The sequence below is a fragment of the Rousettus aegyptiacus genome, unplaced genomic scaffold (genome assembly GCF_014176215.1).
Source record: "Rousettus aegyptiacus isolate mRouAeg1 unplaced genomic scaffold, mRouAeg1.p scaffold_m13_p_5, whole genome shotgun sequence".
NCBI classification, from domain to species: Eukaryota; Metazoa; Chordata; class Mammalia; order Chiroptera; family Pteropodidae; genus Rousettus; species Rousettus aegyptiacus.
The window spans coordinates 34,525,326-34,538,674 of record NW_023416308.1 but is presented as its reverse complement, the minus strand read 5'-3'; the positions used below and the strand labels follow the sequence as shown (position 1 = coordinate 34,538,674).

The 13,349-nt window shown below is 53.0% G+C and overlaps 1 protein-coding gene across 13 annotated transcripts in view; it reads right to left on the bottom strand.

The window, feature by feature from the left end:
- Positions 1-13,349, bottom strand: part of PHLDB1 (pleckstrin homology like domain family B member 1) — a 44,189-nt gene that overhangs the window by 15,261 nt on the left and 15,579 nt on the right. For 10 of the 13 annotated variants that reach the window (XR_004950811.1, XM_036220528.1, XM_036220531.1 and 7 more), the window contains 8 exons: positions 11,341-12,686; positions 8,796-9,077; positions 8,256-8,396; positions 8,004-8,141; positions 5,338-5,466; positions 4,843-4,998; positions 1,777-1,887; positions 1,531-1,620 (listed from right to left, as the gene is read on the bottom strand). Coding sequence is in view for 12 of the 13 variants with exons in the window: in XM_036220528.1 (XP_036076421.1) it covers positions 1,531-1,620; positions 1,777-1,887; positions 4,843-4,998; positions 5,338-5,466; positions 8,004-8,141; positions 8,256-8,396; positions 8,796-9,077; positions 11,341-12,686 (2,393 nt within the window). In the remaining variant the exon portion in view is untranslated. The remainder of the gene's footprint in view (positions 1-1,530; positions 1,621-1,776; positions 1,888-4,842; positions 4,999-5,337; positions 5,467-8,003; positions 8,142-8,255; positions 8,397-8,795; positions 9,078-11,340; positions 12,687-13,349) is intronic. The other 3 variants (XM_036220532.1, XM_016139307.2, XM_016139309.2) reach the window with 1 other exon arrangement.

Here is a 13,349-nt window from a genome sequence, read left to right as displayed (position 1 = left end):
GAAAGTCCATCTCTGGGTTTGCCCTGGGCTGCAGTCATGCAAATAAGCTTAGGGAGGGCCTTCCAAGAACCCACCAAGGACCAGGACCCAGTACCCAGATCCATCTCCTTGGGCATCCCTAGTAGAGCACATACATGCAGCATTGAGCACCATTCTGTCCTCATACCCCATCTGCTGGGACAGGAGCTGGATGGGGTGGGGGTGGAGACACCACTAGGGCCTAAGTAAGATGGGCTCTGAGAAAGATACCTTGGCAGGGAGCAGCTAAAAGCCCAGGCAGAAAAATGGGCCCATTGCCCAAGGATAAGGACTTGGAAAGATGCTAGCACATTAGATTGTGGGTTGGGAGGGCAGCAACTGTCATCTTCCCTGAGCATATCCTTAGAACTCTGAGCTTAACTAGGTGTCGGGGACATGGTAGGCATCCAAAATGCAGGCTGAATCAAAAGAGAGGATCCTAAGCCTGCCCTATGCGATCTGGCCTAGCTCCACAGGCTGACTGTCCTCCAGGGGTCACAGAAAAGGAAAATGAACTGGAGGGTCCAGTGTTTGTGAGAACTGACAAATGGCATGCAGAATACATGCAAATTAATATGCAAATTGACACTAACTTTTTACGGGCTGCCCAAGCACCTATGGCATACCAATACCAGCACACTCACTCAAACTCATAAACTCTGGCCAAAGGATTATTGTCACATGCCCTTCAGCTGAGCCCTTGGGAGAAACTGGAGGCAGGAGCTCATTAAGCAGGCAGACAGGCAGTGGGCACAGCAGAGCAGGTGGTTAGCTGTAATTACCTCTTGTGCTTTGGGGCAGAACTGAATGGAAGCAGGTGAGGTTAAAGGGACAGAGATGCCAGACTGAGAAGACCCTGGGAATAGGCCCAGAGCCGCACTCCTCAGCCCCATCTCTGAAGATTCAGAGATGAGCAGTTCAGCATACAGGGAAGGTATGTGGTGAGAGGCCTCAGCCTTCACACTCAGCCCAGCCACCCCATTCCAGGCCTAAATTGCTTGTGCAGTGAGGCAGAGAGGGAGGGAAAGGGCTCAGAAAACTGGGCATGCCTTGTTGGACCTCACACACCAGGCAGGCAAAGACTCAGGAAAGAATGGCTTAAAGGGCTTCAATGCCTACTTCTGAGTCAAGAGCCTAGTTCTAGATGGAAGCCCAGGGAGTTCCAAGATCAGGGCCCTTAGATTTCTATACTTTTCTCAAGGTGAATCTGCCCAGGCCTGGACCTTTCCAAACCTCTGAACAGCACACATCCTCCTCATGATGTACTCAGTTACCCAAAACAGTAAGATCGGTGGGCTCCTGGGAGCCAGAAAGGTTAACTAAAAAGCAGTTGGTAGCCATAGAGGGTCAAATCCCAGACCTCAGGACCATTCCTACTCACATCTCTCCAGTCCAAAAAAATGTCCCTATACTCAACCTCAGCCATTGAGGTTAAAGTGCCATGTGTTGCTCCAGAGCCTCCCAGGAGACCTCTGGGCCTGCCAGAAGCTGGAGCTGACCAAAGTACGTTACCTCTTTGAGGGCTGATGTGGTCTTTGGAAAAGGCCTGCCCCCTGTGAGTGAGTGGTATCTTCTTTCCAACATAGTCAGTTTCTCCTTCTCCTGCAAGGCCGAAGTGGCAGAGAATCAGATAGGAGTGGGAGTGACAGCAAAGGAAGAGATCAAGTGAAGTGGGAATATTGCACTCCCCTTCCACCCACTCCCACCCTCCCCAACCCCAACTCCAACACCCCCCTCCCTACCACTTGGCTGGGCTACCTTCTGCAGAAGCTGCAGGGAGGCATTCTTATCCCGGGCCAGGCGCTCAGACTCTTGCACAGCTTGAGCCCGGATCTGCCCAGCCTGACTGTCCAGGACTGCCAGCCGCTCCTGGAAGAGATGGGGATGGTCAGTCAGGCCCTGGGGAGACAGGGCTGAGCTTGGGGGAAGGTAATCAATCAGCTCTTGGCCTCGACTCACCCTGGGAAAATTCAGGATGCTATGGTCAGCTCTTTCTCTCACTTCTCGCTTGACCGCAGTGACCCCTGTGCCACTAGGCACACCACCCAGAACCCAAGTTCTCAAATCTCCCTTCCCTCCACCCCCATAGTCAAGGTGTCCAAAATCATAGCGATACTGACCAGTTCTCCACCTGCTCCGTCCCCCTCATCCCACCCCCACTGCCACCACCCAAATCCAGGCCCTCTGCTTTTCCAGCCTGGACTGTCTCACCAGACTTCTGCTTCCAATTCTCTCAACTTTCTGATCCATTCCACACCGCCACAAATACCTTCCTAAAATCACTTGAGGTTTGTTTTTGTTTGCTTGCTTATCTGAATTTTCAAAAGTTTCTAAGAATATATATTACTTGAATATTTTTTTTTAATCCACAAGTAAGGTCAGATCACTCCTCTCCTGAAAATCTTTCAGTGACTCTTTATTACTCACATGATAAAGTACAAACTCTCGAGCCGACATTCAAGGGCTTCCGCAACTGGGTCTACACTTTTTAGCTTCCTTCCTATGCTGAGCCCTCTATGTTCTCCCAGTTCGGCCATGTTGTACAGTCAGTCGTGCAGCTGTATACTCTCAGGCCTTTCTTAAACTGTTCCCCTAGCTGAGGAGGGCTGTCCTTGTCTTCTCCGCCCATCAGGAGCTTACTTATCCTCAAAAATCAGAACAAATGCTATCTTCTCTCTAAAATTTTCCTTGATCACTAATTTTGTTGGTTCTCCTTCTGTGCTCAAATTATTCTGTGTCACCATTTGCCTTGTATTACTGTTACTTGTGAAAATATATCTCCATCAACAGTGCCCAACCCAGGCTGTCAGATCCAAGGGCATGGCCAGTGTTTCATATCCCTAATAGGGCTTAGCACAGTGCCTTACTCAACAATCAAATACTAAAAACAAAATTTAAAGGTGGGGGCTGAGGAAAATGGACTGGATTAATCCTGGGAGGGCTTCCTGAAAGAGGTGGCTTTAAACCAACACCCTAAAGAGCAGGACGTGAGAGAGGAGGGAGGGAAGAAGGAAGCTGTCCTAAATCTGGGATCAGCCAAGAAAAGACTGAAGCAGACCAGGTGGTAATCCTCACAGCAAGGTCTGCCATTTACAGTTTGCTGAGAACCCATTAGGACCCAAGAACTCTGATAAATGTTTTGCATTTATTACCTCCTTTGACTCTCTTATCAGGCAAGTGCATTTATTCCCATTTTGCTGATAAGAAAAGACATTTACGAAGTAAGGTGTCTTAGCTGGTAAGTGGTAGAGCCAGTACTCTGAACTACTCTGAACCAGACTGGAGAGGACAGGGGACCAAGGGGCAAGCAGAGACAGAGGTGGATGGGACACTGGGAGCCAGGGAATTGAAGCTGAGCAAGGCTCGTGAGGAGGAGCATGGGGAAGAATATGACCCCTGGGTTCCAGTGGCTGAGCTCCAGTTTCCTAGGGGCCGGGGTAAGTATGGGAGAGGGAAACAGGAGTCCAATACTGCTGACCCCTCGCAAACTACCTGGAGTTCATATCCACCAGGATCTCAAAGGGATCAGATTAGCTGACCTAAGGCTCCCTGAGGCAGTCTCTCCAGAAGGAAAGAGGAAGAGGCCAGAGAAGTGCCAGCCCCCAACTCCAGTGTAGTACAGTGCAGAAGGAACAAGGGGCTTTGGGGACAGGCAGGCCTGGGTCCTAATTCTGACTCTGCAGCTTATAAGATGAGAGGTTTGAGGCAAATCTGTAGCTTCTCTGAGCCCTTGGTTCCCTTGTACATCAAATGGGGATAAGAGTGCTGGACTTAGGAGACCGTCCTAAAGTCAGCTTGAGATACCCCAAGGAAGACTCCTGGTATACACCCATGTGCTAAGGAAATGCTAGTTTTCTTCCTTCCTTACATCTGCCTCACATCTGTTAGTGGATGAATTTGTAAGGCAGAGCAGCTCAGAGAGAGAAGCAAGGAATCTGAACTTAGGGGGTGGTTCAGCAGCTCTCCATTTACCCCCAAAACACAGGCTAGACATCAAGCACCCAACTCATTACTTTTTGACACCCTTCCCAGATCTCACTGTCCTTACCTCCCATCCATTACCATAGGCAAACTGTACAAGTGTGCATGTGTGTGCATGGACATGCAAATCTCAGCCATGAGCATGTGAGCCACCTTAGCCATCATCCCATTCTCCTCCCTGACATCTTCCTAACTCTTGTTTAACACAAGCCTCCTCCCAACTTTACTCCCCACCCTTACATGCACATCCCTGCCCCACCACCCTATTCTGCTCTGGCTGAGATCAGGAGCAATCACAGCATCTGGAGCTCCAGGACTGGGCAGGATGTGATACCCAATCACTTTGCTTTATGGCTCAGTGGAGCCAGGATTGAGCCAAGGCTGGAACCTGGGTGATGTCTTTCTAGGACCCCTGGTTGGCTCTAATCTTCAGATCTCAGGTTTTTGTATGTGTCCCAGCAGAGAGCTAGCTCTACCAGAGCAGGAACAAGCCTCTTCAGCCTTCTCCTCCTCCATCTCCACCTTTCACTTGTGAGCCCAATCCACTTTCCACAGAAGACCCCGGGGTGGGGGCAGGGGTGGGAGGGAAGGGGGCAAGGCTTAATAACAATAGCTATTGTTCGCTGGGTACTTACTAAGATCATACCCTATGCAATCTTCACATACATCACCTTGTTTAATTCTCGCCAACAGCCTATTACTGTCTTTGTTTTATGATGAGGAAACTGAGGCTCAGAAAGGGGATATTAACTTTTCATGAGTTCATCAGTTGGGATGCAAACCCAGGTCACTGGCCTCCAACTCCACCCGGCACTGTGTACCAGGGAAAGGGGTGGGGCACACCTTCCTCTTGGCAATGCTGCGGAATAGCTCAGCCTTGCTCCTGAGCAGCCCCTGGCCGGCCAGCTCGCGCTCCTCCTCCGCGCGGCTCTCTCGCTCCAGCTGCTGGAACTCCAAGTCCTCAAAGAGCTTTGTCTCAGTCTCCAAGGCCTCTGCCTCCTTGAACAACAGTGAAAAAGGGGGTTGGGTGGTGCCGGAAATACCACTCTGGACCTGGAGTTCTGGGGGTTGGACCCAAGAAAATGGGAAAGGAAACTGCCCCCACCCAACCCGCTTTCTTCTGCTTAGCTTTGCCCCTTTCACAGAGCATCACTGCCTGGAGCAGCAGAAAGAAGAAAATAGACCCACCCCCAATCCTTCCTTGTTCCCTCCAAACCACAGTACGGACCCTGGTGTCTGGCAGGTACTGCAGGGCCCAGGTGGTCCTGTCCCACCGCTCTCCTCTCTTCTGGGCAGGTGGCCCTCAGGGCCGGGGAAGGGGGGGCTGGTGAAACTGACCCTTCTCAGCTGCTCCTGTAACTGTTCCCGTACTGACTCGGGGCAGTTATCGAGCTGCGTCTGGAGCTCGGCGTACAGCGCCTGGCGGGCCTCCAGGTGCCTTCGTCCTGCGGCCAGCTCCGCCCTCTCCTGGTCGGCGGAAGGGGGAGGGGAGGGCAGGGCGCAGGGGAGAAACAGAACACACACTCCTCAACTCCGGCCCGGCAGGCGGTAGGGGACCATGGGGTAGGGGCAAAAGGGCAGGAGAGAGAGAAATGGAGAGGAGGAATAGGGGTGGGAGAGAGGAGATAAAAGACGAGAAATAAAAGAGGAGAAAACCATGAGAAGAGAAAGAAAACAGCAGAAAGAGGAAATAAAGAGGGAAGAAGTGGGAGAAGCAAGGAGCTGAGGTGTAAGGCAGGACTCAGAGGTGCAGGGGATGCTGTACTGCAGGCAGAGGTGTGAAACCCAGGCAGAAATTTTGGTCTCTTGGAGTCCCTCGAACTAGAAACGTTTCGGTAGGTCTTAAGAAAAGGCCCTCTGTTTTCTCTCCAAACCAGTCAAGGGCAAAGGTGGTTCTATGACACAAATGCAAAGCCTCTAGCTCCTGTACCTCCCCCTTTCCACTGCCCAGAGACCAAAATTTAACCCTGGGAAAAAGGGTAGAGAGAGTGAGGGTTAAACCGGGGGGCTGAGTGTGAATCAGGAGCTGAAGACATTAAAGCTACAGCAGTGCAGTGGAGGGGACCCCAGCCCAACTCCCTTGGCCTCCCTCCCTCCTGCCCATGGTGGGGGTAGGGTGCTGGCACAGCAGGCTGAACTTCAGCTGGATAAGGGTGCAATTAGTTCAGCTGTTGCCATGGTAATAGAAGCCCCAGGAGTGGGTACAGAGAGGAGGTGGATGGCTCTGTCTGGGGCGAGATGACACCTCTTAGGGCAGGGAAGGAAAGGGGAGGAGCTGGTGAGTCACCTCTCCAAAGGACAGAGGAGAAACTGTGACTACTGATTCCAAAGCCAGAGTGGGACCATGGGCTGGGGGCTGGGGAGGGAAGCTGAGTGAGACCACCGCCACTACCACCACCACCACCACCACCACCACCACCCCCCCCCCCAAATAACTGGGCTCAGAGAGAACTCCAGGCAATGCCAGGTCAATGAAAAATGAGGTTAGGAAGGTTCTTTCTAAAATGCTGAGCTTCGACCAGGAATAAGACCCTATGCTGAAGCCTGCCAAGACCGCTCTTATACCCACCCCCATCTTTGGAGAGGAGAACCTGATCAGAGCAGTTCTCAGGGACCAAGCACTCCCCTATACTTGGACTCAGCCATTATAATATTGTATATTCTGGATGACTCAGGGGAGAAAAGGAGAGGTTACCCATCCCCACCCTCACCTTGGGTTATCTGAATTTCAGAAACCCCAGGGGAAGGTAGGAAGGGTAGCCCCTCTGTGGCAGGATCCCTGACTTGGCCCTTCACAAGCCATGCCCTCACAACTGGACCTCCTGACCCCTCCACTCTGGAGGGTAGGCAGGCCGATGGCTGGAGGACAGCAGGTCCCTCCAAGTCTGTGGCGGCGGCACCCAGGCTTTTCGAAGTAGGAAGAGCTCTCTGTTCTGAGAAGCTTCTCAGCCAAGCATTTCTCCCAAACCTTGTCCCCATCCTGCTAATGCCCTATTGAGTAAAGTTGAGCTGTGCCCCCTTTCTGATCAAAACCTTGGGGTCCCACACCAAGAAAGGAAGAAGGCCACATTAGAGGGAAAAAAGGCCAAGGGCACAGAGGTGCCCATGGAGTTAGTGCAAAAGCAGGATGGCTCAGCCCTGCCTGGGTGGCACTGGCAGTTAGGGGCATGCGGAGAGCCCAGGACAGTGATTAGAGGGGACGTTAGTACAGGCCTATTTGGTAAGCATGGAGTTAATTTGGCACAGAATTTGGGAGTGTGGTTTGGGGGCCAGAGCCAAAGCTCAAAAAAAGGGGGAGATTGTCAAAGTATTTTTAAGAGCTTCAAAACTGAGAGGCAGAGAAGGACATTCTCAAAAATCAGGAAAATTAATTCTTGGAAAAATACTGTCAAGTCCAGAAATAGATGGCCCCTCACCACTTCAGAGCTTTTGGCACACTGCCGGGCATCTTGGGCGTGGCTGGCACAGCCCTTGTGGGATGAAGTGGCCCCTGCAGGCTGGCACGAAATCTGAAAGGGGCAGGGGCAGGAGCTAGGAACATCTGGGATGGGAGGCTGCAGATCCTGAAGGCTCAGGGGACTCAGAAACCTGAGGGCCATCTCTTAAAGACCACGTCCTGAGCACCTGATGTACGCTTGCTTGGAGGGAAATGTTCTCCAGATGGAGGGACACAAACCTAAATCATCCCCAACACCAGTCCTTCAGGCTGTGCTCACTGCCCAAGAAATAGCTTTGGTACTTCCTGGAAGGGCCATGAAAGGCCCAGAATGGCAGGTACCCAGGCACCCAGACACAGCACAGAAACCCCAGACACCAGCCCAGCCCGCAGTGCCTTCCAAGCTGGACCATCCACAGAGGACAAGGCCCCTGCCCCTGAGGGGTACAGAGACCACCCAATCTGCAGGAAGGATAATGAGGTAAGGGGTGAGGCCCCAGAGAAAGCATTTCTTCGTCTCTCCCAGGACTCTGGTCCCTAGAACTGAGCCAGACCAGGTATTGGTTACCTTGTCCTTCTCCTTTTGGATGCCTGTCTCCAAAGTCACCAGCTTCTCCTGCAGCTGGTCCACTGCTTTCTGCTCCTTCTGCAACAGTGCCCGCTCTGCCTCCCTCTCCCCCTGCAGCAGCGCCCGCTCCATTTCAGCCTGGGGACAACACCAGGGTCCACATCAAGGTCAGTCAAGGCAGCTGGACTCAGGCCACAGTGGGGGTCTTCACTCTGCCTGAGGAAGAGTCCAGCCAGGGCCCTCATGGCTCACCTCTCGAGCCGACTCCTGCAGCTGCTGCTCCAGCTCCTTCACATGGACCTTGAGCTGCTCCACTCGCCCTAGCACCTGAGCCCGTTCGTCTTCCAAGGCCAACACTTCTCCCTGGAGCTTGGTGTTAGGTACATCTTCGTGCTGGAGAGGAGGGAAGCCATCAGCTGGAGAAGCATAGAGCCTTCCAGGATAACACTAAGAGAATGGATCCCCATTCCTCAGGGTACTTAGAAAGGGCAGCTGAACTGAGCAATGCAGGTTCCTTTGAATGGAATAAAGATTTACCACTGAGCGTTAGGCCTGGGTGGGGCCCCAAGGAAACATAAGTCATAAAGCATATTTATAGCTTGGCAAACTCATCAACACCTCCCTCTCTTCCTTGCCTTGTTTCTACACCTCTCATGCCCGATCTCTTCCCAAACTCAATCCTTTAATTACTTCCCCATCACTAGGCCTTGGCATCCACATATGCCTGCCTCTCCTGCCTCCTAGCAGGTCTGACCCTGGCCTCCTCATCCCACCCAGCCCCCTATATCCCACCTCCTGCTGGGTGCTCTCAGTGCTACTGCATTCCTCCTTGAGATTTTCCTCATCTGACCGTTCCACACTCTCCCACAGGCGTTGGGTGGCACTTCCAGGCTCCTCATTGCTCTGCCCAGAGGCCCCAGTGGTCCCTGAAAGGCCTCGTGAGGGCCTCCGGCCTGCCAGTGCCAATGCTGCAGTGGCCTCCCCAATGCTGAGCAGCTCTCCGGCCTCATGTCCCCCGTCAGCCCGGCTGTACTCAGCACACAGATTCAGGATGGTCTCCAGGCGCTGGCGTTCCTGGGAAGGGTGGACAGAGCAGGGCATGAGGTGGAGAAGGCAAGGTCCTGGTGGGGCTAAAGCCAAGCACAGTGTCATCAGGAGAGAGAACTAGGATACTTGGGGCTCAAGACTCAGAATCAAGTCAGGAGAGCCCTAACCCCAAGGTCTGAGGAGGCAGAGGGAAGGAGGATGTCCCAGAAGTAAGGAGAAGGGACCAGGCTGTTGTGCCACCCGCCCATGTGGCTAACCCCTCCCGTCTTCCTGTTTCTCTTCTCATTCTATCCCAGGGTGGGCTTCCTTGTGGACACATAGGGACACACCCAGACATACATAAGAACACAAATCCCTGGTAAAGAGACTAAAGACCAGATGAGACAAAGATCAACACTCAGGTGTTCATGCTGACACAGATACATGAAAATCCATTACACAAGGGCACACAGAGAGACCCCCACATACCAGCACTGACACACAAGGATACAACCTGTGCCCTGGACTTACATTAACAGACAGGTGCACACAAAGACACCAGCCCTGACATGTACAAATGCACACTGGCACACGCTCACACAGATAAACACTGTCTAGCATACAGATAGGTAGGAACTGACCCACAGGGCTAGAAAACAGACCCACAGATCCACAGGGACCTGAGGGGCACAGTTCGCACATATATAGCCTGCCAGACAGACCTGGGCCATAATCCTCCTCATCTTCACCTCAACTCCAATTCACTTGCAGGCAGCCCTCGGCTCCTGGCTCCTTCCTGATAGAGTAAGTGGTTGCATGCCCTTAAAAGCCCAGGCCCATGTGTGTTCCATGGCCCTTCCACTTAATCCGCTCCCTCCCCACATATAGCACACTCAGATATTTCCCAGGGGCCTAGAAGGGAAGGTACAATCATGCTCCAGGTCTGTGTCTCCCTCTCTCTCTGTGGTCCCTCTACCTCAGATGTCTTTCACAATGTACAGTTTGGCCATGAGCCCCCCATACACTTACCCAGCTTCCCTCCTGTTGCTTGCCCAATTCCATGGAAAAAGAACAAAACAGGAACAGAGCTTCAGCAGCCAGGAGGCTGGACCAGTGCCCCCTCCCTTACCCCAGGACCCAGATAAGTAGCCTGGTTGAGGTGGGAGGGGCAGGGCAGGCAGCCTCCAAGATTTAAAGTGGCAGGTGGGACAGGTCAGGGCTAGTGGTGAGGTGTGTGCTTATGCGTGAGGGTGGGGAGGCTGGATCCACTACTCTGCCAGGCTCACTGTCCCCTCTCCAAGATGAGCCCCTAGAGTGGACCAAACTTTCTCATCTAGAGAGTGAAGAGAAGATATAGTAACAAAGACTGGAGATCTTGTCTCATCTCTCTCTCTCACCCAAAATAAACACACGTTCCGACACCCTCACCTTACCCAAAGCTGTCCCTACCTCTGATGAAAGGGTGTCCAGACAAACCTCAATTCTGATTCTCCTCAAAACAATCCCAGGGTCCCTGGTTCCCCGCAGGAACCCAGTTCTTCTGCTCACAAGAGAGAAAGGGCAAAATCCATTCTCCTGTACATATGCTCAAGTGTGTACACATCACAGTCCCTTGAGCTCCCTGTGCTATCTGGTGAATCCCAGCCCCCATCCAGCTCAGACGCCATCTCTATGACAGCTGCCCAGAGCCACACCCAGGCCCCAAATGCACAACAGTGCACATGATCACAATCACACTGGCTGGCCCAGGTCAGACCAGGAGCTGCCCATCCTATTCTACTCCTCTTCTCTGTGGCCCACATTCTCAGATGACCCCACCCATTAATAGATGCCAAAGTGAAGCAAAAAAGAAGGATGAGGGGCTTTTCTAAAGAACAAGACTTGGAAAGACAGGAGACTTGGAGTCTAATTCCACCTCTGCCAGAACTTTTTGTGTGACCTTGGACAAACTCATTCTTCTCTCTTGGCCTCAGCCTTCTCATCATTAAGACCTGCTTCTCAAACTGAGAGATGCAAGACCTCAACCATAAATGTGGTATGTTTTCCTAGAGCTTCCCTGAATTCAGGTAAATAATGTGAAACTTAATTTATACATTAAAACCAAAGCTATATTATAGAATAAATGCAAAATTATCAGGAATTTAAAGCCTTAGAAACTTCGAAAAAGTTCTTCTCTGGTCCCTACTGTAGTGGGAAAGCTTAAGAAGCCCAGGCCCTGCACATAGGCCCCTCCCACTCTGCCAGCTGGCCTGTGCACACCCTGGCAGAGGCCCTGCCCTGGATGTCCACAGATTCCCCGGCATCTGCTCACCAGCCTCTCCATCTCCTGCTCCCGAAGCCGCTCTTGGCGCTGTCGCCGGTGGTACTCCAGGAGGTCATCCTCATTGTCACTGATCTCCGTGATGCTATTTTTCCTCTCTCGAGTGACAGGCACCCGTAAGTCTCCGCTGGAAAGTTTCCTCTGGGCACGGGGGCTCTGACGGGGCGAAGCCCCAGTCAAAGAGCCCAGACTGTAAGCTGGGCTCAGCCTGCCACTGAAGCTGCCCTTGCTGGGTGCCAGGGACTCCCCAAGTGTGGGTGAGGGGCTCCGTGTCCTCCGGCTCCGTGCCCCCAGTGTCAGGGAGAAGTCCTCTGGTGAAGCCCCATGGGCTGCCCAGCGCCGCGGCCGGGGACTCTCTGCCACTTCCCTAGTTAGTTTGGGATCTGGAGTATTCCGGGAGGGCATGGGGGAGAGAGCCCGTCTGGACAGAGATGGGCTCAAGGGAGGGAGTTCTCGCATACTGTCCAGGCCCCGCCGGCCCAGGCAGGGGCTCTCAGGAGGCTGCAGGGTGCGGGTGGCTGAACCATCTGAAAATGTTCGGCCTACCAGCTGGCGTGAGGGGCTGGTTGTCAATACCCGCTCAGCACCTGGAAGCTCACGGAAAGGGCTGGGAGGGCGGTCCTGAAGTGTGCCCATCTTGTTTCGGGGAGCAGGGACTGGAGACTGGAACTTGGGGCTACCAGGAATGCTGGTGGGTTGGCTGTGGGCACCGGAAGCTGAGTATTCACTCAGGCTGATAGCCACCAGAGGCAGCTGCCCACATAGCCGGGGGCTCTCAGTGGTTCTGCGGGCCTCTGCTAAGACAGTAGATGCAGGGCTGTCTGTCAGCAGACCCCGAAGGCCAGGGCTGGGAGGCCTCTCATGAACCCCTTTCCTGCCCAGTCGGGGGCTCTCAGAGGAGCGGGCACCACTAGGTCGGGACTGTGGGGGCTGCAGGGCCAGATGGTAGCTAGAGGAACGGGCAGGCACTAGTGGGGGTGTGGAAGATGCTGGCTCCTGCCCACTGGGTGAGTGGCTGGCACAGCTTCCACTGCTGGCTGGTGAGGAGAGTGGAGAGAAGGCTGGAGAGGTGTTCTCATAGCTGGAACCCACAGACATGGCACCAGGGCTAGTTGGGGGGGACAGCAGGTAACGACCACCATTAGCCATCGGCGACAGTGGGGAAGTTATGGCAGGCTTCTTGCCAGCAGCTCCAGGTTCCTCTAGCACCAGTGAATCCATGATTTCCTGCAGGTCCTTCTCAATTGAGCTCACCAGGGAACTGTGGCTGGCACAGGCGGAGGGTCCCCGAGTTGCAGGCTGTGGGGTGTGGTTCCCATTCACCAGGCTTTCTGATTCTGCTCAATGGAAATGCAAAGATGCCTCAGGCCCTGGTCTTCAATTTTGGGGAGCTGCATATGCATAAGAGCATAGGCACTACCCCACCTCCTTCTAGCAAAGTTGGGCTGCAAAGACTTCGGAGAAGAAGCCAGGAGATCTGGGTTCTAGTGCTAGCTCTGCCATTGACCGGCTGTGCAACTTTACCCAAGTCACTTTGTCCTCAGTTTCCCCTTGTGTAAAGGAAGAGGATGGGCAAATATCTTCTGGCTCTAAAATTTTATAACTTAGGACAGAGTTGGCAATAATGCCAGGTACTTCTAAGCCTAGTTGTTACTGACTCACCCTAAGACTAGGTTCCTCTCTGCCTTAGTATCTCCGATCTCTCTCTTTTAGGAAGAACAGGTAAAAATTCTGCAAAAGGGATGGGGTCAGCTATGAAGCTGGCCAAAAGTTCCAGGGTGGGTTCCAGTCTAATAGAAAATAGGGCCTCCCAACATAGCAACCAAGACCAGGAAAACACACACAAAAAGCCTCCAAGGATGGGCAAGGGGTATGTGCTGCACCAGTTTGTAAAATCAGAGGCAAAGGAGGGGCCTGGAACTGATAGCTAGTTCCTGGAAGCCAGACGGCTAGCACCTAGGTGCAGCTCAGTGCCTCCAATTAGCCTATTAAGCCACACC